The 23,392-nt window shown below is 40.7% G+C and overlaps 1 protein-coding gene across 2 annotated transcripts in view; it reads left to right on the forward strand.

Moving 5' to 3' along the window:
* The first annotated feature begins 6,460 nt into the window (after positions 1-6,460).
* Positions 6,461-23,392, forward strand: part of grm8a (glutamate receptor, metabotropic 8a) — a 132,275-nt gene continuing 115,343 nt past the window's right edge. Inside the window, exon 1 of one of the 2 annotated variants that reach the window (XM_084573554.1) lies at positions 6,461-6,663. In XM_084573554.1, the coding sequence (XP_084429680.1) occupies positions 6,552-6,663 (112 nt within the window). In that variant the 5' untranslated portion in view covers positions 6,461-6,551. The remainder of the gene's footprint in view (positions 6,664-23,392) is intronic. The other variant, XM_084573555.1, reaches the window with a different exon arrangement.

Genomic DNA, 23,392 nt, shown 5'->3' on the forward strand with positions numbered 1-23,392 from the left:
AGATAAATAGAGACAGATGGCCCTGGACAGAAACAACAGAGTTAGACGGGGTCGAGAGACGCCCAAGTTTCAGCCCCAGTAGTCTTCTTCCAGGTAAATTAGCTCCCACTGTGCCAGTCCTGTCCTTATTAAACAGAGACCATGTCTGAGGGCTGAGTCAGATTTTGAGCAAGTAAACAACTCTCCAGACCAACTCCAAACCAGGGCCCCAGGCAGTCGGATCAATATACAGTATGTGTGCTTTCCTTCTTCAGGTTTCCAATATCTGATTTATCATTCATTCCTCAGTCGGCAAAGAAACCTTGCCTAAACTTTGCAGCTTTGTTATCGTGGCTACATATATTTTACAGTTTGTCTCGACGCAGTATTGATTAGTGGGCGCATTTAAAACGGGATTAAACAGATAGGTGATCGTGTGTTTAATTAATTTAATTACCACCATTGACCCTACACCTTACTCACAATGACCCTGTTACTGTAACCGTGTGTGGACATTCAACGATGTATTCAGTCCTCTCTCTGACAGCATGTTGTTTGTGTGTGTGTGTGTGCGTGAGAGACAGAGGAGCTGTATATGTGTGTAACGGACTGGGGTTAATTAGCTTTATACCACTGCCATCTATCAACCTAATGCTCAGACTCTGGCCCCCGACAGCTCCATTACCGCCAGACACACACATACACAAACACACACAAGGGCCACTTTAGGTCGTAATCGCGGTTCCGTTAGGTCTCCACATGACACGAGCAATGCTAGGATATATTTTTAGGAGAATATTTAGACCGAAAGTAGGACTGGGCAATATGGCCAAGGCATAAAATCTCAATTAGTGTGTTAGTGTTATGGGTGATTCACAATTTAATGGATTTTTTTCTGGTCTACGTGTCAAAGTCAAAGTATAATTTAGAAATTATGTTTTTATTAAAACTATTTAGCGAGTGTAATATATCAACAAACAAGAAAAATAATAAAAAGGCAGCTGGGGTTTCATTGGGCATTATTTGTTAAAAAAAAAAAAAAAAAACAGTTTTAAATAAAATAGAGTGCCTCTGCATGGCAATGAAGGAACATTCACAATGAGAGGATGTTAAAGTTTTGTTCATCACAAAGGTCTCTAGTTTTTTTATGCTACCAAATGAGAAATTCCATTTCGACTTTAGACCTTTTTTGACTTTTCGAGACATTGGACTTAGGACAAAACAGAAGCTATGTAATCATACACTGGTTATGTAACTGGGCACCACTTTAACATAAGTGGTGACACTGGAAAAAGAGGCATCTAAAGCTTGCTACCGTTTTAGTCGTTGGATTGATGCTTGTCGGGAGCTAGCATCAGTCTCGTAGTAGTTCAAGGATTCTTCTGCTGCTATGTTTAGTTTTAATAGACTTTTTGCAAACTGTTCTATGTTATACTACTACTACTGCAAAACTGAACCATTTCTAAATCACCAAAGTAGCATGACCACAACTATTTGGTATTATTTCGCCATCTTCAGCGGCTGCCATTACGAAAGCTTGTTGCGTATCGGCAATAGAACTGGCGGCGTAGAGGAAACTCTCTAACCGACTATATTGCTGCAGAGAACTCTCTAGTGTTTTGGTGGTAACAAAGAAAGTACTAATTGTATTTTGCTATGCAGGCATTTTTCACTTTGTTCAAAAACTAAAACCCAAATCAATCAAATAAGTTGATATATCGTCCAGCCCAATACCCTTTTCAAGTGGCATTTAAAAGGTCATTTTTAGCCATTCATTTATTTTACCTTGAAAGCACAGTTTCTGGCACCATTTAGAAGTCCTGCTAGATAAATTTTCATCCATCTCTAGCGTAATTTATTCAAAATGTTCCCACCTCTTGGTTTCTCTGTGAGGATGAGTACAACTCCTGTGTGATTTTTGTCCCCCAGCTGGAAAGACACACACAAAAAGCCACTGGCCTGGATCATTAGGTCTGTTAAGGTTCAAATCTGGCTGTTAGTTATCTGCTCAGCTCCCTGTGGGATTCAGTCTGATCTATTGTGAGGAATGAAACAGTTCCCCTCTATCGCCAAAGCCATTAAAGAAGAGACTGGGCGGGCCTAACTGTCTATAGTGGCAGAAGTTCTAGGTTATTGGTTTATATTGGTTTCACTCCCCCAGAGTTTGCTCAGAAAATACTAGTGAAAAAACGTGTGGCTTTTAAAGGTGTACTTAGATCAAAGTTTCATCCAAACAGAAAAATGGGACTGTGTCCGCTGGTGTTCGTTGATTGATTGTCGTCATGGAGGGAAAACATTTCAGCTTGTTCTCTCTCGATAGTCTTTGCTTAGAGGTAAAAACAGTTCAATCAGAATGAATCTGTTATGTTCATGGCTGAGAGAAGTTTGTTCCATGTTTACACTGATCAATCCTATACTTAAACAAAAGCATGTAGATTCGAAATCTTTGTTGTTAAAATAGCTTTTCAATTGCAAACAAACTACAACAAACAGATTAGTTTGTTCCAGGGGAGAGTTTAGGCTTCTAATGAGGGTTTATTTGAGAGATGTTGGGACTAAGTGCTGGTTCAGAGACCTTTTGGCTCTGTTAGGAGTAGTGGCTGCAAGGAGGGTGAGCACTACATTGATGTAAGCCTTTACTTTTCATGCATAGTAGAATTCTGGTAATCCAGAGAGCCTCGGGAACAGAGGATTAAAGATTCAACATGCCTCTTATTATAAGCCAACAAAATACGCAACTCTAGATATCTCAAAATTCTGTTCTAGTGGTGGTCGGTACCAGTACCACTGAAATTTCATAGTTTTTGATACACAAAAGTAATCTAACAAGCCACTGTACACACAAATTCACAACACAAATCTTATTTTTTGACTTATCATTAATCACCATCATTAACATTATGAGCAGCAGTGCTTTCTTTTATGAGTATTAGAACTAACCAAGATAACCTTTTCAGATGGTTGTGTCTTTTGCAATTTGACAAGCATCAATAATGTTCTGTGTACAGATCAGCACCTTTGTCTTTGATGCGACTAGATAAGTTGGAGGTGCTTTCCTTTTTCCATTTTGATTCCATTTTGTTGTTTTAACTTCCCACCAGTTGCTGTAACTGCACTTGGCACCTTTCCATATCCCACTTTTTGGGATGGGGAGGAGGAGGGTCGTGCAGTAGTCAGCTTGCGGACAAGTGGCAATGAACGTAAAGCACAGAGACGCGGGAATGAGTGGTTTCAAAGAAGGCGGACAAATGGTTCATCAGATGAAAGTAGTGACGTTAAAATTTGACTGATTTTGACAGTGTGGGAAAATGGCAGAAATAAGGAAATAAAACAATAGCCTACAGTCACCAGAGGAGAACAGGTTGCGAGGAGGAGATCTTTCTCATTGAACTTTGGCCTAAGCTTCATTTAGTTTAGAAAAACAAATCAGGCTTTTTTTTTTTAGACTTCAATTACCAAGTCAGGAGCTAATTAAACGTGGAACTGTCTTGAGTGTCTGTCCAAAGTTTCGTGGCATCCCCTCGAGGAATTGTTAATGATATGTTATCCAAAGTGATGCACACTGCCATCCTTTGAGCCAGTGGCATGGCTCTAGGGATGTGAACGAGCACTAAATATATATATCGTCAGCACATTATACATCGACTGCAAATATATGTATCAATCCTTTAATCCAGAGTGAGAAAGTGTTAATTGAAACCACACATCCGCCTATATATAGGCTTTTGCATTTAATCACACACACGCTCTTGTATTTCCCTCTCTCCTCTCTCCCATACGCTCACACACACACACACGTATTCATTAGAGCAAATGGAATTAAGGGGATTGGAGGCATAATCTTCTTCCCCAGCCATGTGGGGGGAACCAAGCTGTTAATTTCCCGCCTCGAACTCCAACTCCAGCTCCACTTGCTTTGAAAGAGACCCGAGTCCTTGGCAACTAACGGCGCGTGAATTATTTACAATGCTCTAATGTCGCATGACATTATATCAGTAGGTTTTTGTGTGTATCTGCATCACACATCTATGGATGTGTATACACTGATCAGGCATAATATTATGACCACCTTTCTAATATTGTGCCTCCAAAACAGTTGTGACTCATCAGAGAATGGGCATGGGCCTTCTGAGGGTGTCCTGTGGTGTCTGGGAACAGATTGTTAATAGTAGGGGCCTCTGGGTCCTGTGGGTTGGAGGGGAGGGGTCTCTATGGATCAGGCCTGCTCCAGTGCATCCTACAGATACTTGATGAGTTTGGGATCTAGTGAATTTGGAGGCCAAGTCAACACTTTGTGCTGTTCTTCATGTTTTTTTTTTTAGTTGTTCCTAAAGCATTTTCAAGGAGTGTCATTGCTATGGGGTGGGGGTGCCTGGTCTGGTCTGGGTGGGTGCTACATGTCTAGGTCCAAAAGTTTCCCAGCAGAAAAAATTGTATTATCCCAAGATGGTCAAGGTTATTCACTTCTCCTGTCGGTGGTTTTAATATTGTGGCTGATCGATGTAAATGTCTGCAGAAAGGCTCATTTCAGATAACACAGGTGTGTGTTGGGTCTGTGCCTGCAGCTCTGACTATATTGGATGTCAATGACTCTCCCTCTCTGACTACCTTCTTCCATCTTGACTTTCCCTTTCTTACCCAGTTAATGACTTGGGCCATATGACAAAAGGGACTTTGCTGCATACGCATATAAGTGTGTATTTGTTTCTGCATCTGTCCATTTCCAAGCTCTAGAGTGAAATAACAAAAGATCAAAGTATCAGGTTTGCCCAGGACACGTGATTTCTTTCCCATGGCTGATGTAAACAGACAAATATCTCATACTCCTGCAGCCGTGCTTTCATTTCTCTTTGAAATGGATATTCACCCTTTTAAATGTACACAGAAAGTAAAAGGACGATTGAAACGGCACACACACATAAGTTCAGATATAGATACTGTGCAGAGCCACAAACACAAATTGTTTCTCCTGGTGTTTCCCTCTGTTGGCCAAGCTTTGATTTTGTTTATCTCTGTCCTCTATGAATTATACATGCACATCCTGAAGTTTATTAGAGTATCTAGATGTATTCCCCTGGAAGAAGAAACCATTAACAGTGCTGACATGTCCCAAACATGAACTCCCACCAAGTTCAGAGACAAATGGGAAGGTATTAAACAACAGAAAAACACAAGAACAAAAGGCTTTTGTTCCAAAATGACATACCATAGTGTAAAACTCCTTGCATTTAGTGTTGTGCATTGATTGCTGTCGTGGAAGTAAAACATACTCAAAACACTGCTCTGTCTTATTACTTCTATTAGAGGTGAATGGGTACTGCTCCGGGTTAAGAATGAATTTTTGTTATTGCTGCTGCGCTGGAAAATCCAATACAGTCTTCTTTGTTAACAAGTTCCCGAAGCAACAGAGCAAAGTGTTGAAAATCAAAGCTAATTACGCCTGCTTACAGCCGTGCTTCAGTGCCATCGGAGAACAATGAAATCCTACGAAACAGATCCTTGACCTTTTTAAAAAAAGGTGAAGAAAAGCGTGGACGGAGGGGTGGCAGGGATTTCAGATGACGCTCAGATGGAATAAAGACAGTGAGTGATGGGTCTGAGAAACATTCCAGTCACACACTCCCAGACACACCGCGTTAAATCTCTTCACGCAGCACCGACTGGTTTCACTGTGTTCAGCAGACGTAGACGTTTGTACGTTTGTGTGTGTGTATGTGTGTTAGTGGGAGACAGACAGCTGACAGACCTTACGTTTTAAGTCGAGATTGACAGTTAAGTCGTACCTCCAATGAATGCCAATGAGACGTCTGCCCAACGTCTGTGTGTGCGTGTGTTTGTGAATGTTTGCAAGTACAGGGTCTTCCCTGGCTGTCCCCCTCCGTCAGGCGAAAAATCAATCTGCCTGTCAGCCATCGAACACCTTCGGCCTGTTACGCCACCTATCACTAGCGCCGCGTGTGTGCGTGTCTTCTGTCATTCTGTCAGCCTCTTTGTCTCTCCGCCCCCCTCCGATCTCTTTGTTGTGCGTTTTTTTTTTTCTCTTTCTGTCTGTCCTCCTGTCTGGTCCCCGCTGTCTCTTCTGTGTCTGGCCTGCTGCATCAAATCTTCTCTCTACCCTTAATCTGTCATCCGTGACACCAGTGTTAAAAATGACAAGGCTTTGCATCAGATGCTTAACTTTGTGTTACGTTTCTGTGTTATTCCATATTCACACTCCCAATTATTTACCGCTATTGCTTCCATAGCTGTCCGTCATCTGTTCATTTTTTCTTTCACATCTCTGAACCTATAACTCTGCCTATCACTGCACTTAATTCTAACATTTAAGACTTTTCCTTCATTATCCAGGCAAATTATTAAAACGGTTATCATTCTAAAATTCAGACGAACCCTTAAATAAAGTTAATTCTAGCACTACTCATTCCTACTTGTCTCGTTTTTCCTCAAAGTGTTCTTTTCTTTTCCAGATCCCCCAGATCAGCTACGCCTCCACGGCCCCTGAGCTGAGCGACAACACTCGCTATGACTTCTTCTCGCGCGTGGTGCCACCGGACTCCTACCAGGCCCAGGCCATGATGGACATCGTCACGGCGATGGAGTGGAACTACGTGTCCACGCTCGCCTCGGAGGGCAACTACGGAGAGAGCGGAGTGGAGGCCTTTGTCCAGATTTCCAGAGAAACCGGTAGGTGTTGCCTTTTCCTTTTTTGGCTGATACTATCTCATGTGGTATCGCATACACGAGACCGTGTTGTGTGCATTATAAGGAGAACTATGATCAGCAGAGTTTCTTCCACTTTCAATGGTAAAAGTGTACAACTCTGTCTGGGTGATGCTTCACACTTTTACACAATATTTGCTCGTCTGCCAATCCAGAAAAAATTGTTATTTAGAGAGACTTGAGAGACAGCACAGCGGAGAGCTACAATATCGGAACAACTGTTTGGAGGCAAGTTAGCTGCTTCTCATCCACCATTAGGCTACAATAACTATGATATGGTGTTCATAGTGCACTTTGGTGTATGGTACATAATAACTGGCTTCAGCCTGCAATTTTAGGAGCACTATAGCAAGAATAAAAGTAGAGACCTGTTGTTTAAATCTCCAGGGGAACTTTCAGAGGAAATGCACTCTTCAGTAAAATTGCAGGCTGTAGATTCAGCCTGTGAACTGAGACCGTGTCTGTATCAAACGTGTGAATGACAAGTACAGCCTTCTCCTCATCTTTCTCTTTAGCTCTATATACACATCACATTTAAGAGTTGTGCAAGCTCTTGTTTAAATATAATTTTGGTGTCAAAAATATTCCCTTCATAGTTTGTCTGGGAATTGGCTGAACACGCTGTGAACGTATAATTAAAAACTTTGACGACATACAGATGGACGACGAAGAAAAAAAAATAAACCGGCACCACAAACTATATGTTATGAAGCACTCTTTGATTTTCTTTACCTTGAACTATGTGCTGTATTTAGTATTATTACAGTGCACAGGTGGGATGTGAGGTTTAAACCAATAGGGAATTACGATGAGATGCAAAGCAAGTAGTTTGAATTTTGTTCGAAATATCTTTTATGCTGAAAAAAAACCCCCAACATAACAAGTATTAGAATAGAATATAATGTCTTTATTCCTGTGTACTATTTATTTCCAACTTTCTAATTAAATAGATGCCGTCTTTTTAGTTCATTTCTGTCACAACTGTACGAGTTAAATAAAAACCCACACCGTCTATGCCTAAGACTGCAGATTTGAGGTGTTTCAAGTGAACTGTTATTTCAGGTAGCCCCCTCTCTACACTCCTCAGACAACTAATTGGATTTCCTGGCGAAGCCTCCTTCCTTTTGTTCAACTGTTGTCGGCATGCATCACTTTTAAGTGGCACAGCTGTTTTCGAGGGATGGGACCCGAGATGTGACTAGCTAAGAGTGAATTTATCATCACAGCTTCAGAGTTTTGGATTCCACTTCAGCCAGGCCAAAATCTACTCTTGTTAAAAAAATAAAATAAAAAAAGAGATCTATTATATATAAATACGTGTTTCCCCACTCGTCGTTCTTGCTCGTCAGACTACAGATGGCAGGGAGTTGAGATTCAATATTCAAGATTCAGTTTAATTATCATGATGCAAAGATTATATTATGAATTTCCAGATGGTAGTCCCTTTAGGCTGCTCCAAAAAACAACAACAACAAAAGTTAAAAATTAATGATTCATCATTAAAATGTATGAGTAAGTAAGTATTTTTGTGGTGGAACGTAGAGAATGAATCGAGGGAAGAAACTGCTCAGAACTGCGTAGATCAATAAGTTGTTGCCTCGGTGGATATTATCTTTTGGTTAGATGGTCACAAATTATACCCTGGGTGGTTTTTATGATCCACTACAGAGCCATCCTGTCTTGGGTCATGTACATCTTATGCCAGTTTTAGATGATTCCCATTAGGATGCTATTAATTGTTCCTTTTTAAAAGTTAAAAGGAATTTGGCAATTTAACTTTCATAAAAAAAGTTCAGACTGCTCTTTGATTATCAGGGTTAGCAGGCAATAGGATAACTAATAAATGTAAATAATAAAAATAATTCTACTTTATTGGATGATGGAGTAGGAGGAGAAATGAGAATGCAATACACTAGAGTAAATGAGATTGACAGAGATGCAGGAAGGGAGCGAAACACAGAGAGACGGATCCCTTGTCTGTTTTGATGTGACTTAAAAGCACGGTCCCTGTGGTCCTGAGAGCATCAAGTTGGCCTCAGATCACTTGATGAAATCCTCTAAGCGATGTTGACAGATCAAAATGCTGTTGGTTTCCCTGTTTATGTCTCAAATGTTTATTGAAAACATCACGTTGGACGCCGACAAATATTTACAGACTGACAGAGATGAAGAGGCGCTAAAAATCCATTTGAGAGAACATCAGCCGAGTGATTGTTTCTATTTTTATCACTCCTTAACTAAGGTCTTCTTCTCCATTGCTTTTTCTTTTTTTCTTTATTGTTTGTGTGCTGATGCAGAAATGACAGCTCTGTGTACGTCTGCGCTGCTGTCTTATCTGTCCATCTTTGTCTCGGTGTGTGTTTGGAGCCAGCTTGCCCAGGGCAGGATGCTGTGGCAGTCAGCACATAGATATTTTTTCGTGGTGTCAGATCAATGTGTGTGTCTGAACGCGCCGCTGTTAAGCATAAAGCAGTCCTCAGCAATGTGTGTGTGTTTGTGTTGCGGGGGTCAGCGCAGTGTATCTCTAAGTGTAAGTGTGCTGTGACGGCAGTCAGTCAGTTGTTTACTCTGCAGCCCCGAAGATGTGAGCAGAACCGAGAAGATGAAGGGATTGCAGAGCAGACAAAACAATGATGAAGAAGCAGACCGAGGAGAGGAGAGGAAAAGGTGACAGAGGAGGGCGAGTTCATAGTGTGTTAGTGTATGTTTATGTACTATAGTTGTGAATCGAACTGTAGAGTGTGAAAAATAGATGGAGAGAGACAGAATAGCAGGATAATGGGACAAGGAAGAGGAGACGGCAACCGAATAATAATAGGCATCCTAATATGGATGCGCAGCACTTCTTGCCATTGGAAAAAAAAAAACTAAATAAAAAACACACACACACATGCACACAGACAAATATATGTTGACACAGGTGGACGTCTTTAGGCACACAAACACACAGAGCCACGGGGAATTTCTAGGTGATTATTTTGTGATTGCAGTGTAATGATTGCAGCTTACAAGGCACTCTGCATACTGATACCAAACATCCATATTAATTGGTGCGTAATCGTTCACTGATGATTCGTGACTGTGTATGTGAGGAAAGATGTGTGCAGGCATATTAATCGCCACAAAGTTTCAGAATAAGTTCTCAAAATCTCGTTAGCATAAGTCAAGGGGTTACCGTGCACGTGTGCTAGGCTGCTAGTTGCTGAGCCCGTTTAATTGTGCTAAGTCATGATTCTCCGTACTTGCCTTGTGCCGTCTCTTATTTAACACGCAGAGAGAGTTAAATATTTACTTCTCCAATGCAGTCGTGGAAACTAAACATGTCCTACTTGTCCCGACTGCTGCTGCACAGCTGCAGTGTTGTGCCACTCCCAGGAGGAGTTCTGCCCACCTAATTTTTCAGCCAAATCCACACGACAGTCAGCAAAATCTTTTAGTTTCAAAAGAACTGCTTTAGGGAAAACTGGAAATAACTATTTGATGTTACAGCAGTGAATGAACACAAACACTGGATGTTGTGTTAGACACACCAACCTACATGGATCCACTACATGATCATCACTGCATTGAAATAAACCATAAAGTTATCCAAGTGGAGATCCACCCCATAAACACCTGAATAATTCAGTTCAACTTAATTTAAACATCAAAAACAAATTCAAATTCATCACCTGAATGCATTTTTTTTTTTTTTAAAACACTGTTCCAGACAGTTCATATGCTGGCATTGTTCACTTCCGCCTTAGTATTATCAATAAAAGGGCTCTAAATGCTAAAATATTTGATAATATTTTAAAACAAGATGGTTCAGACTTTTTTCCACGCCCTCAGAATAACCCTTTTTTTGCAACAACCATAACATAGGTGGTTGCTGCGGTAGTGTAGGGAGAGTTGGCATTTGGTCAGAACAACTTAATATCATTCAGAGACTGTCAGGGGTTTAGCCGTCTGTTATAACCTGAAGGCAGTTTTATCAGATCTGAAGGCGTAGATTTTAGCACGGGCCATTTAGTTTCTTTAGCAGAAACACCTACATAAATATTTTATCCGACCTTATGTCGCTCTAGCTAGAACTGCTTTTTAGAATTTGATCCCAGGGATTATAACTCTAACTCTGACATCTACAGTACTTTATAGGTTTTGATGGAGTTGTTCAAAAACTGGTGCTCTATGTAGATTTTCTTGACTAAGGGCAATATTTCAGTGCTCGCTTTTATCTCCACCATAGATGTTTTGCCAACTTTTCAAGCTTTATAGCAAACTATGATAAAAGCACTGCAGCGATGAAATTTTGGGGAAAGTTTGCATGTTGCGTGGGTTCTCTCCAGGTACTCCTGCTTCCTCCCACCGTCCAAAGACATGCTCGTTAGGTTAAATGGTGATTCTAAATTAGGTGTGCATATGAGTGTGAATGTCTGTCTGTCTCTCTGTGTTAGCCCCGAGATAGACTGGTGACCTGTCCAGGGTGTACCCCGCCTCTCGCAGGCTCCTTTGGAGGATCAAAAAGTATATTTTCTCTGAAACGGAAAAATCGATTTCCACATTTGTCAAGCATTGGTTGCCGCAGCTGCTAAAAGAGACATGTGGACTAACATTTTGTTTTGCAGCCGGGCCTGCCGTGCATTTACTGTATCAGGCTGATTGAGGCACTTCCTTGATTCTAGGTAGGAGGGAGGTTCGTATTGATTGCTGCCATTGTCGATTCTTGTCTTTGCTCCGTTGTGTAGCTGTGCTTCGTTCTGATGTTGAAATAATAATTTCCTCTTTCTAAGTATGGAGAAATACTGTAAAGTTCACTGGAAGGAAAAATTTGCCATCAACCCTGCAATCACTCAAAACCAAGCTTTCCCTCCTAGAGGGAGTAGAGGCATTTTTCAATATGACGAACGCCTCAGGATTATAAGTGAACTGACAAATTATTACTGTTCCAAAAAACTTGAAACCAAATGTGTTTTATCTTCAAAACAGGGAAAGTTCAAAAGACTTTTAAATGATGTAGCACAAGGGAGGCCAAACACTAGTCAGAGGACGCCAGGGAAATCAGAAATTTCTGCCAGAAATAAATACAGTGGTCTAAATTGGCTTAATATTGGATATGATTTTATGCAGAACACTGTGCCCTAATACAGGCAGCTTCACATGAAAAGTGGCGTTTCTCAAGAGCCTAAAAAAATCGTTTTGTCAGAATTAAGTGTTTTGCATGGACAGGACAGCACCATTCATTCTACTAAACAATGAGTTTAGTCATACTCTCGCAATACAGTCAATAATGGCAGAATTAAGAATATGAGAGGGGGCTGGTGATGGAGGTTTTGGAGGAAACATGGTGGTGAAGCACTGAGAATAACACAAAATCAGTCTAATACTTTGTTTCCAGACATTCCCTCGTCTAAAACATAACTTGAACCGTACTTAAATAGTATTTTGAAATGCCTTCTGATGTGTAAGTTTTGGAAAAAAGTCTCTATGGAACTCGACTTAATTTTTAAGAAAAACGCTCAAAAATGAACCCAAGCTTGTTTTTGTTGAATCATTAAGGTGATGGGCTCTCTTTAACAAGTGTTCAGCGGAAACTACTGAACAAACTTCTTTCATTCCTAAGAAGATGTGTTTTATGTCAGTGGATTAAGTCCAGACCCCCAGCTGTTAACCAGTGGCATGTGGAAACCTTTTAAGTGGTGCCCATGGATCAATTGAGCTGAATCTTAAAGGGGAATGGGAACTGTCTTGATAATCTGTGTGAGCCTTTCTTCAGCTACTTCCCAAATATCACAGCAGACTTATAGAGCATGTAGACAACATTGCTCTGCAGCCTTAAGGTCTTTTACTTCTCTAACTTCTTGTATTGTATCTAAAGCTGTAAGATGTTTCCTTATAGAAACTGTTTTCAAATCAACATTACAAAGGGATAGAAAATTGCAGTTTTAAAAACAGACGCATAAAACACAGATTAAAAAACAGCAATTACAACAATAAAACATGCAAAACACAATTACAAACTCAATTAAGAACGCAATTAAAACTAGAAAAGGCTCTCGGATAAAAGTATCTTTTAAGGAGAGATTTAACCCTCTGAGGTCTATATTATAATTGGCCGGTTTTGACTACTTTTGGTTTTATTTCATCTTAAAAACTGTTTAAGTTGCCTTGTTTGGTATCATTCTTTTCAGCACAACCTAACGTGTGACTTTAAACTTCGATTTTTGACAGTGAAAACCAAAACCATGCTTAACGAACTATTTTTATAACTTAGAATGCAAATCTAAACTGTAAAGCTTTAACAAACAAATTTAACAAACAATTATTTAGCAAACAGTTATTTACAACTGTTTACATTAAAAAGCAGGAAATGCATCAGGGATTTTTTGTACAACTATTTACAGCCATTTACAAAACTATCAGGCGTCACAATAAATAATGTCTAAACGTCACAAATCTCTCCTCAAATCTCAAAACTCGCTTCTTTCTTTCGCCGCCATCCCTTCGTAGACTATATATAACGTCACTCCCACAACGTTTCCCTCTTCCTTAGCAACCATTGTCATATAATGTGGGTTGATGTGATGCATTTTTCCACCAATAGGTAAGAGGGTGTCCGCTTGCTAGAGTTTTCCTTTTCACCATTTCGTCCTGCACCAAATACATGATGACAGTATTCAGGAAAAAGCCTGGTGTAAATTATTTCTAATAAGTCTAGTTTTACTCGGCCTATCAACACAATTTAAAAACTGGTATATAGTTTGAAGTTAGCACTTTCTACACAAGTTGAAACGGAGACTCGGTGAGACTGCGTGTTGCTGCTATGTTGTCTTAAATTGGTCATGTGATTTGGATGTGCCAGCGCATCTGTCGACTTCAGAGGGTTAAAGGAGATCACAGAGTCAGCTGACCTGATTTCCTCAGGGCAGATCATTCCACAACCGTGGGGCCCTAACTGTGAATGCCACGTTTGAAACGAAACATTAAACTTAGATTGTGAACATACTAAAATCATTGAGCAACACCGGTAGCCTGGCTTTAGTCTTGTTTATTCGTCTATGTAGATGACAAATACTTGGATGTTTCACTAATATCTTTTGTTCAGTGCGTTCACTTTAAAAGTTTCATTGTCCTGCGTGTAAATGTTAAACATTTTTGCAGTTTGCCCATCCATGCCTACATCCTGAAGTACATCCACCGTGACTTTTACAGCATATGCAGTCTGTGTGTTGTCACCCCGGGCCATGGCTTTTTCAGTCATGCAGAACTAGTAACAAACACGGCTCAGTGAGCACGGGCCGAACGTGTTTACTCATCATTAGTAACTGTTCGCAAACTGGGTGCATAAAGCAGCGTTTTTTGCTTTTGTAGACAATAAACCGATGTAGGCCACTGAACAAAGGTTAATGAACAAATAATGTAAAGGCCGATTTTGGGGGAGATTTATTTGGTTTCAGGGGCCACTGAATGTGGATATAGTTCCCTTTGTGGTGGTAAAATATGCATGAAATCTTACATCTTAGCTCGCTGTGAGAAACCTGCTTTTTGTGACAATGATTCCCTGATGAGACGTATGTTAAAACTCTCCCAAAGAGGCTGAAGATGGCTCAGCCTGGTAGTGTTTAATTTTAGGCTTTGCTTGGAACCTATGGATATATCTACTATAAAAGAAGAGGTGGAATTGTCTTACAGAAGACATCTTCTAAATCAAGTCACGGGGCTTTCTCCTTCCAGTACCCTTCCTCACCTCCCCATGGAATCCAACTGGGATTAAAACTACCACATCTACATTCAGACACACTGCAGACGGAGTGGATGTGTGTGAGGTAGAAGAGAGGTTGTGGGTGAATCTGTATGAGTGTAGTTGAACCTGTTAGTGAAGGAGTGTGAGAAAGAAAGTATATGTGTGTGTGTGAACTGAATGCACTGGCTCAGAACAGTCACCTCCCTCTGACACTGGGCGCTCTACAGAAAAGCCAGTAATGAAGAAGGGAAGGAAATGAGCAGGAGAAAAGGGCCGAGAGAAAATAATTAAACGTTTATCTCCAGATTCATTTAATTAGTTCTCTGGCTCTACACTAATCTTCTGCCTTTTTGCTTAGCTTTGGCTCTTTAGTTCGTCTTCAGTCCACTCTTGCCCTCCACAATGGAGGTGGTCCTTGTCATTATCCAAGTCTTGTTACTGGAAGAGGAATCATACATTAGTTGAAATGCACCGTGAGGCCTTTTATTCGTGTTGTACATCTATTTATATACATGGATGTTGTATTTTTAGACCACACTCATGTTGGAAAGTCATTAAAAATAATGTATACATTAGTATTCATGAGGGTACTCATATGAATTAGTAACTCTTGCGGCACTTTCTTATATAGTGTAATACAGTGATCTTAAAAAATAAATTGGATTATCCTACATTACAGCATGAATTCTGAATATAATTATATGTAATGTGATACTTAATGAACTTTTTAAGCTGCGACACAAAGACATTGATATATTTTACAACTATGAATTGAATTGTATGAATTGAAAGTTCTCTAACACGGAGACGCACACACAGACTCACAAAAACCCCACAAACGCTCAAGAAAAAGAAGAAGCACAGAAACACTCACTCAGCTGACAACGTATGTCCCTCGGGTCGAATTAGCTCTCCGTTTCTTGTCCTTGATTACACTCCCCTCACAACTTAAGACTGATACTATTCATCACCACACACACACAGACACACACACACACACACAGACAGGGAGCACAAACATCAACCCATCCATTTGTAACTAATTACACCAGCCTTGGTTTTCATCTCAAGGTGAAGCTGTCTTTGTTGTCTGAAACTCTAAGTTGCTTTAGAGTTGTTTATATTGTTGGGTCTGGCAATAAACCTTTATGTCAGTCTGTGTGAAGGTTTGTCCACGGCATTGCTAAGAATGAAGCTTGGAATACATTGTTTGTGCTCCTTGCCTTGTTGAAAATGGTTTGTGTTATTTCTCTCTAAGACATTGATTATCTTGAAGAGGTCATTAACATCTTTTAAAGTCTCCGGTTTCTATTATAATCTAGATGATGTTGGCCTTATGTTGCCAATCTCTCACTTGGGTGGAATTGACCATATCTATTAGGAGCTAACAGCCCTCTGTGGATTGCGTTAGTATTGCCAGAGGACATCTAGAAATGGTAATTATTACCTGAGCAGCCCCGTGAATTTCATCTCATCCAGCTGGAATGGCCATTTTTAGCAGTTTCCCCCAGCCGCCCCAATAAAACTTCTAAATTACCCGCTGATTCCCAGAGAACTCCAGGGTAGCCTACAATGCTTTCTTCGACCTGTAATCCCACTTTGACACTTTTAGCTACATCTCAGTGGTTAGTCGAACAATGAAAGAATAAATATAAAGCAGTTTTGATGTTGTGAAGTATGTAACACATCAGATTTTAAGGCCTTGTACCACGAATAATAAATCATCAATGAATAACACTGACCATCTTGTGACAATTCAGTGTTATGCTGGGAAACTTTTGGACCTGGCATTCGAGTGGATGTTACTTAGACATATACTACCCACCTAGACCAGACCAGGCACCCCCACCCCATAGCAATGACACTCCTTGATGGGAGCAGCCATCCCCGATAGGATGCAGCCTGACACAGGTACACACACACAAAAACGGTTTAGGAACAACTCAAAAAAACATGAAGAACAGCACAAGGTGTTGATCTGGCCTCCAAATTCACTAGATCCCAAACTGATCAAGTATCTGTGAGATGCACTGGAACAAGCCTGGTCCACAGAGGCCCCTCTACTCAACCCATGGGACCCGAAGACCCCCACTAACAACATTCTGTTGCCAGACACCATAGGACACCCTCAGAAGGGCACAAGGAAGACCTACACAATATTAGTAAAGTGGTCATAATCTTATGTCTTATCGGTGTATTTGCAGTTTTCAAATCTACATAGTAAACGTCAGCCTCTTGTACGTTAGGACGCTTGCCATGGTGAAATGCCTGATATATGTTGATCTCCTCCTTCCGTTAGATGTGTAGTGTCTGTTTCAGCTTCGTTGGTTTTCTTGACAGAGGTGAGAACTGCTCATATTCCCTTATGACGGAGCTGGAGAGGGTGCTTGGCAGACAGACGTACAGAAAGAGGAAGAGAAATGGGAGTATTTGCGTGTGTGGCCCCTACTCTCTGTTCCTGTTTGGTGTCTGAGAAAAAAAAAAAAAAAAAAACCCCAGCCAGTTGCTTCTAAACCCCCAAAGTAATTTCAGCAATATTACTTCACCAGTCGGTACACATACAGTAGACGTGTGCTTGTCTGTGTGAGTTTTTGCAGTTTATTTTAGGGCATGTGTTTTAAATCTGATTTTAAATATGAATACGTGTGCAAATATGTGTGTTCATACAAGAAGGTATGTGTGTTTTATGTCTGTGTGCTGTTTTGATTTGTGCATGTGCACGTTTTGTGTTTTCAGGGAGTAGGAATCTGTCTGCACAACTTAAACCCCCATTTAAGTGTCATTTGTGTCTGTAGAAGCCACTGAGGTCACCGTTAAAATAAATGACAAGTACCGCCGTGTTCAGTTCTATAACCTCAGTGTTCTCTGGGGCATTTCTTTTAAAAAATGGTGGTCGTTTGGGGATTCAGACAAGGGGTTAAATCATTTAGCATGCATAAAACATAACCCTGCGTACAGTATATATCACCACACACATTCACAAGTAAAAGAATAAAGGTGTTCGGTGCTAAATGTTGTAAAAAGTTTCGACCAGATTATCTCAGACAGAATGATGAGTGTATTCAAACGGAGATAGGTGCTAATTAAAGCTTATTTCACGTGAGTTTAGGTGAGCGTCACTTTCTCTCATCTAAATTCAATCCTCTTTTATTGCATCTGGAAGAAAAAAACAGTTTTACCATTATATAAACTGTCACTTGGATGACTTTAGGAAAGGGCTTAACGTAGCTTAGTGGCTTTAAGCTTCGAGCATCATTTGTAGAAAATTAGATTTACAGTCAGTGATCAAAGCAGAATTTATCTTTGATGTTCGTCAGCCTCTCCTGATCACTTCTAAACCACTGTATGCTGATGCAAATGTGCAGAGAGATGTAGACTCCTTGTTTTCACTCAGCAAACGAATGAGGGAAGGCCGAACACAAGCCATGAAAACGAAATGGAATAATAACCATTAGAGATGCTGTGAACAATAAAGTATGATGTTGACGCATTTACTGCCCTCAGTAATCCTAATGCAAATGGAAGAACAATCTACATACAGCAGGCGATTTATAGGGATTTGCCCAGTGTGACTGCCTGCTACCTTGCTACACACCATTAATGACGTCAGAGGAAATTACCACCCCGCCATACACAAAATGTCAACAATCTGAGCCAATACAGAAACTCGTGAGCAATGAAACAGCACGGCTATTTGACTGCATTTGAAACAAACAAGGCATGAACTCCAGATCTTTGTTTATTCTTAAAACCGTCCATGAGAATAATCATCTCTAAGGCCTTGTGCAATGGACTGGCTTCGGCAATCAGATGATCATTGTCCGTGCAGTTCATGTCAGTTCTTTCATAACCGAGACAAGAACTCTTCACATTACATGGGAAGAAGCCAGAGACAGACAATGAAGTAATCATCAGTGCATCCTACAGCTATTTATCTGCAGTTCCCTCTATATTGGGTGTCTGAGCAGAGGCTCGATTGACACAAACACTTGCAGAGCGTCTTTTAGGAATTCATCCATTGATAATTTTACAGACTTCTGAAGTATCATTCATTACAGAGTAAAGTAGTTAATTGAAATGTGGCACAATATACAACTGTAACAATAGCAGAGAGACTCCAAAATAGCTGTTACTGTGCATCCGCGTCACTTGAAGAATAAGTTCTGTGGGACCTTTGTGATCTTTCATATATTTTCTTTGGTTTTTTTCCCCCCACTCCATAATTGCAGATAGACCGCAGTCTGTGTCAGCAAGTTGGTAAAAAGACAGTTAAACTAATAGGCTATTTAGTTGGTTCACTATATGATAGTCAAATCATGTTAATGAACACTTAAAAACAAAGTAGTTTAGCCAGTGGGCCGACTGCAAACTTGTAATAAACACAATATTCCATCAAGCAACGTGGCAATTATCATGTCACATCACAAACACATTTGCAAATAAGTGAAGCAGCTTGTCAGGCAGATAGCTAGTCATTAACTCCGTTTAGCAAACCAGAAAGATGAGCAACTTCTCAATTCTGGCCTTGTTGTTTTAAACTGTCCTTTCAGTTAACTACACAATGAGGCCCTCAGTCCATAAGGAAGTGCATTTTTTTGTGTTACACAGTAAAAGACATGTTCATATTATATGGAATTACAGACACCAATGTGGAAGTAAAATGTACTTGAATTTGACCCAACGTCTTCCCATAGGATCAGCAAGAGGTCTGAGTTGGAGGCGACCATTATCTCAGCATTAGATACACATTTGTTGTAGCTACACCTTATGATGACTGCAAGCAATCTTGTGGGCAATTTTTAGAACCTAGAGGCAACCTGAAAAATGAAGCCAGTGCTGGAGTGTCAAAGACTGTTCTTCCTGAAATGTAATTTTTAACACGTTGGTCTATAGCATTAATCTTCAAAACCGCTCTCAGTGTCAAAACATGGCAGATTTAAGTACTCTACAAAGGGTTCACTACAAACAATTATAATAAATACACCTGACGTATTATATTTTCCACACTTACACCCTTGGGGACAACTAGACCTCCCTCCCTCTCTCTTTAATGGACCCATTGTTCTATTGTCCCTGGACAACTGACCAATACTCTCTCAGGACCTAGATTCAGACTGATTGCCGGGGTAAATTCACACAATACTGCTAGGTGACTCTTAAGCAGGATGAGACCAGGTGTGAAGCACAGCTCTGAGCACAGACACACTCTAGTCCTGTTGTCTTCCACCTGGCAGAGCTGGCGAGCTGGTGAGCTGATCGCTGGCTGACGAACCAAGTGTGGGATTCTTACTACGTTCTGCCTCGCTACTAATAAGTCGAACTCCATAATTGCAACCAGGCGTGCGTGGAAATCTACTTATATCATCCGCATGTCCTTTCACATCCCACCTTTTCCAAACACACTCCCGTCCACGCAGCAACACACACACACACACATAGCCCAACAGGGTGATGGATGGTGAGCTGGCAGAGGCTGATTAGTCGGCAGTGAATGGGGAAGAATTACAACTCAGTCGGTGCCGCGATTGCATTGTTGCTTCGACAACGATCCACGTCAGATTGCTGGAATCCTGGGATGTGGAAGACTAATCAATGATGTCCATCTGTCTCTTATGTCTGTTTATTTCTTAGAAACCATCCCAAGTCTTTCTGATTTATTCTTTTTTGTTCACTGCCTTTTTTTTTTTTTACATGTTATCCTCTGTCCTTTCCACTATCCTGTTCCCGAGTTAGAGCTGCAAGCTTTTAGGGCTACAAGTTCCCTTAATCACAGTATAAAAAAAATGTTGTAGACATGCCCCTGTAATTTTCTTTTTACCATATAATTCCCTTTTCCTCTACTTCTGTCACAGTTCATCCTCTCTTTATTCACTTTTTCACACTCTCCCCTCTCTCCTGACCTCCATTTTCTTTTCCCTGTTCTCCTTCTCAGCTCTCCTACCCTATGTGTCATGTGCATTTCTCCGTAGTATTAAAAAGTGAAAAAAAAACATCAGACAGGCACTTGTGAAGCTACGGTTTCATTTAACTCAATTTGTCTGGTGTACAAAAATCCCCCATTTTAAAGACCGTGGACGAAATCCGCTGCAAGATCACAGAAACCAGATTTGAATATTGTCCTTGAAGTCAGTGAGCTATTTTATTATCTCAAATGCATTTTTGCATACTGAGAAGAAATGGAAGATGATATATTACAAACACTGAGCTTGATTCACATCAGAGCAGATGGTGTACATTTCCCCTGTGGGCCTCCAGCCTTTGTTTGCATCTTTGTAAACTTCTCTTTGCCCCTTTGAGTTCAACTCCGGCTTCATAGTCAATAGTGTGAGCTGAATGCGGCGTGAGGATGCTGACGTGTGGACCAGAGGGAATAATTAAGTGCAGAAAGATGTAAGTGTATTTTCACTGTAAGGCCTGGAAAAAAAAAAAACAAATCCGAAAGTTAAATCAGAAGGCGAGTAGTTTGGATGCAGAATGACAGAGACATAAAAATGGAGGGATGAAGTGCTTTGACATGAGTTTACCCCCAATTTCCTCTTGAAATGCTGCTCTCGTGATCTGACAATCCACTTGTCTGAACCCTTGCTTCATACACCATACAGTCCCTTACTGTTTAAACTCGTAATACAATTTCAGCGGTGAAAAGAGAAGCCAGTAGAGGCTCACCTATCAAAGCCCCGTGCCTTTCTTACATCGGCTGCCCTTATATTTACATCTAAATGACGGTTGATGGTGTCAGAGGTAGCGCAGACCCAATTATGCGACGGAGTTGGCGGTGGAACCTGACAAATGATGGGTAATGGCTGAGGGTTGGAGGCATTTCCAACACTCCCCACTTTAACAAACATAGCTGTGTCTCCATGGTTTGACTCTGACAGAGTAATTTATTCCCACTCCGCCAGCACGGAACCACGGATTTAAAAGTTTCACCACTTACCAGAGCCTTCCCCATTTTTCACTCCAGAATGAAACTGTTATTATTCAAAAGAGAAATAGGAATTTATGCAGGCTTAGACATGGCCTTATATCTTCACTTACTTTTTCAACCCTTTTGTGTTTTTCTTTCTTCCCCGCTTTTCTCCTTTTGGGTTTTTCCCTTTATGTACGTTTTTTCCTGGTTCTATAGCGAGTGTTTAATTAGTCTCTGCCCGCCTTTTTTCTGCGCTACATTTTTCTGTATCTGTGTCTTTATTGAAGGCTCAGATGTTATTAAAAATGGAGCAAATCTAGTGTTTCAAGGGATAGGCTTTGGGTTCAAATGCACTAAATGTACTGGTTTAGGCTTCGAAAATCAGCAGAAATATTGAGAAAGGTAAGTTCAGTAGAGGGAATACAAGATTTTTAAGATCAAAAAATTACACAGATATGTAATAAGTGAAGAAATATGTGAGACACCTTAATGTCTGGCTGTTTTGAAGTTTTTTAAAGAGATGTGCACCTTAAAAATGAATGAGAACTGCTCCTCTCTCTTTGATGGTGGGATCATGTGCGTTATGTAATTCTTCCAATCATTAGTATGTATCCATAGACATAAATCCATACACAGTATTTTCTAGATCTATTTTAGGGTTTCCCCGTTCTTGACTTGAGCAGTGACCGTGTTCCCGCATGCTGCGAAATGGTGTGGATCTTGAGCGGTTGTTGGTGGCAGCTGTAAAAGAAAAGTCAAGACATCAAAGAGTGCTGACATTCATGAGAACATGGACTGGAAGTGTAACATTGTTAACACTTGATTTGAGTGTGAACATTCAAGTGAGAAATTCACAGATGGAAACTTACTGTCACTGCTTCATGTGATGAGAGAGCCAGTCAGTGAGTGGATCTGATGTCAAGTCTGAGGCTGTTACAGAGCCGAGGGGCCAGTACAGCAAAGGTTTGAACAGTTAAGCTGGAACGGATGTGTTTATGAAAACACGCAAGGGTCTTCTAGGGTTTGGTGGGCGTAAATATCATAATCTGAGGATGCACAAAGGGTTCTTTGCAGACAGCCATCTATGTCCAGTTTGTTTTGGTCGTGTCTTCACAGCGACTACACTACAGGAGCATCAAATGCCCATGCTTCCTCCAAGCAGACTAGAAAGAAAAAGCAGCAGCTGTCTGTGTGCATGTCTTTGACACAGTTGGTTGCTTGCAGATGCTCCAGGCTCTGGTTACCTGGGTAATCTACTTGTATATTTCAGAAAACAAAAATGTTGCTAGTGTATGGACGGAGCTAGCTTTTCTCGCCATCACTGCTCTGGATTTGAAAAGGAAATAACACCAGCAATGCCACTGCAGCATCTGGGTTTATCCAGTGCTCCAAGCCCGCTACCCGAATTATGTATTTGGTGATTGGAACCAAAGTCGTAGTAGGACTGACGGTAAAACATTTGGGGAACTCTGTGCTTATGTCATATGCCAATCAAGTGTATGAGTTGCTCCCATTGGTTGCATCCCCACTTTGCGTCGCTAAAGGGTTATTCGTCGATACAGCTTAATTTCATTAACGTTTCATAATCTCTTGTCACCACATTACCGCTGGTTGCTTTCAGTGTGTACAACTCCAGTGATAATTGGGGTTATAAGTGGTAACATTAGAACTTGCACTGTCTTGTATGTCATTAACAGTGAGTGAACAAGACTGGCAGCCAGGGTAATGACAAGAAGAGGTTGTGATGATATGAAATGTCACTCTTCACCTTTGTTTCTCACAGAGAAAAATTATAACTCACATGATCAGAAGATGTCAGAGATGTCAAGGCCATTTTTCTTTGAGATAGTATCAAAAAGAGGTTAACGCTGTCAGAGGACTCACAGAATGAATAGAGATAAAAGAGATTCGATGAAGAAAATGCAAAAGAGTGACAAAGTAAGAAGAAAAGGAGACTCACTTAGCAGCCACAGCTGTCTTTGTCCATTCACCCACCTCTGGAACTGTTGCCTGGGTAGGCTCTCCTTTATGCTCTGTCTTTGTCACACAGGAACACTCCC

This window comes from Chelon labrosus (assembly GCF_963514085.1).
Source record: "Chelon labrosus genome assembly, chromosome: 23".
In the NCBI taxonomy this organism is placed as follows: Eukaryota; Metazoa; Chordata; class Actinopteri; order Mugiliformes; family Mugilidae; genus Chelon; species Chelon labrosus.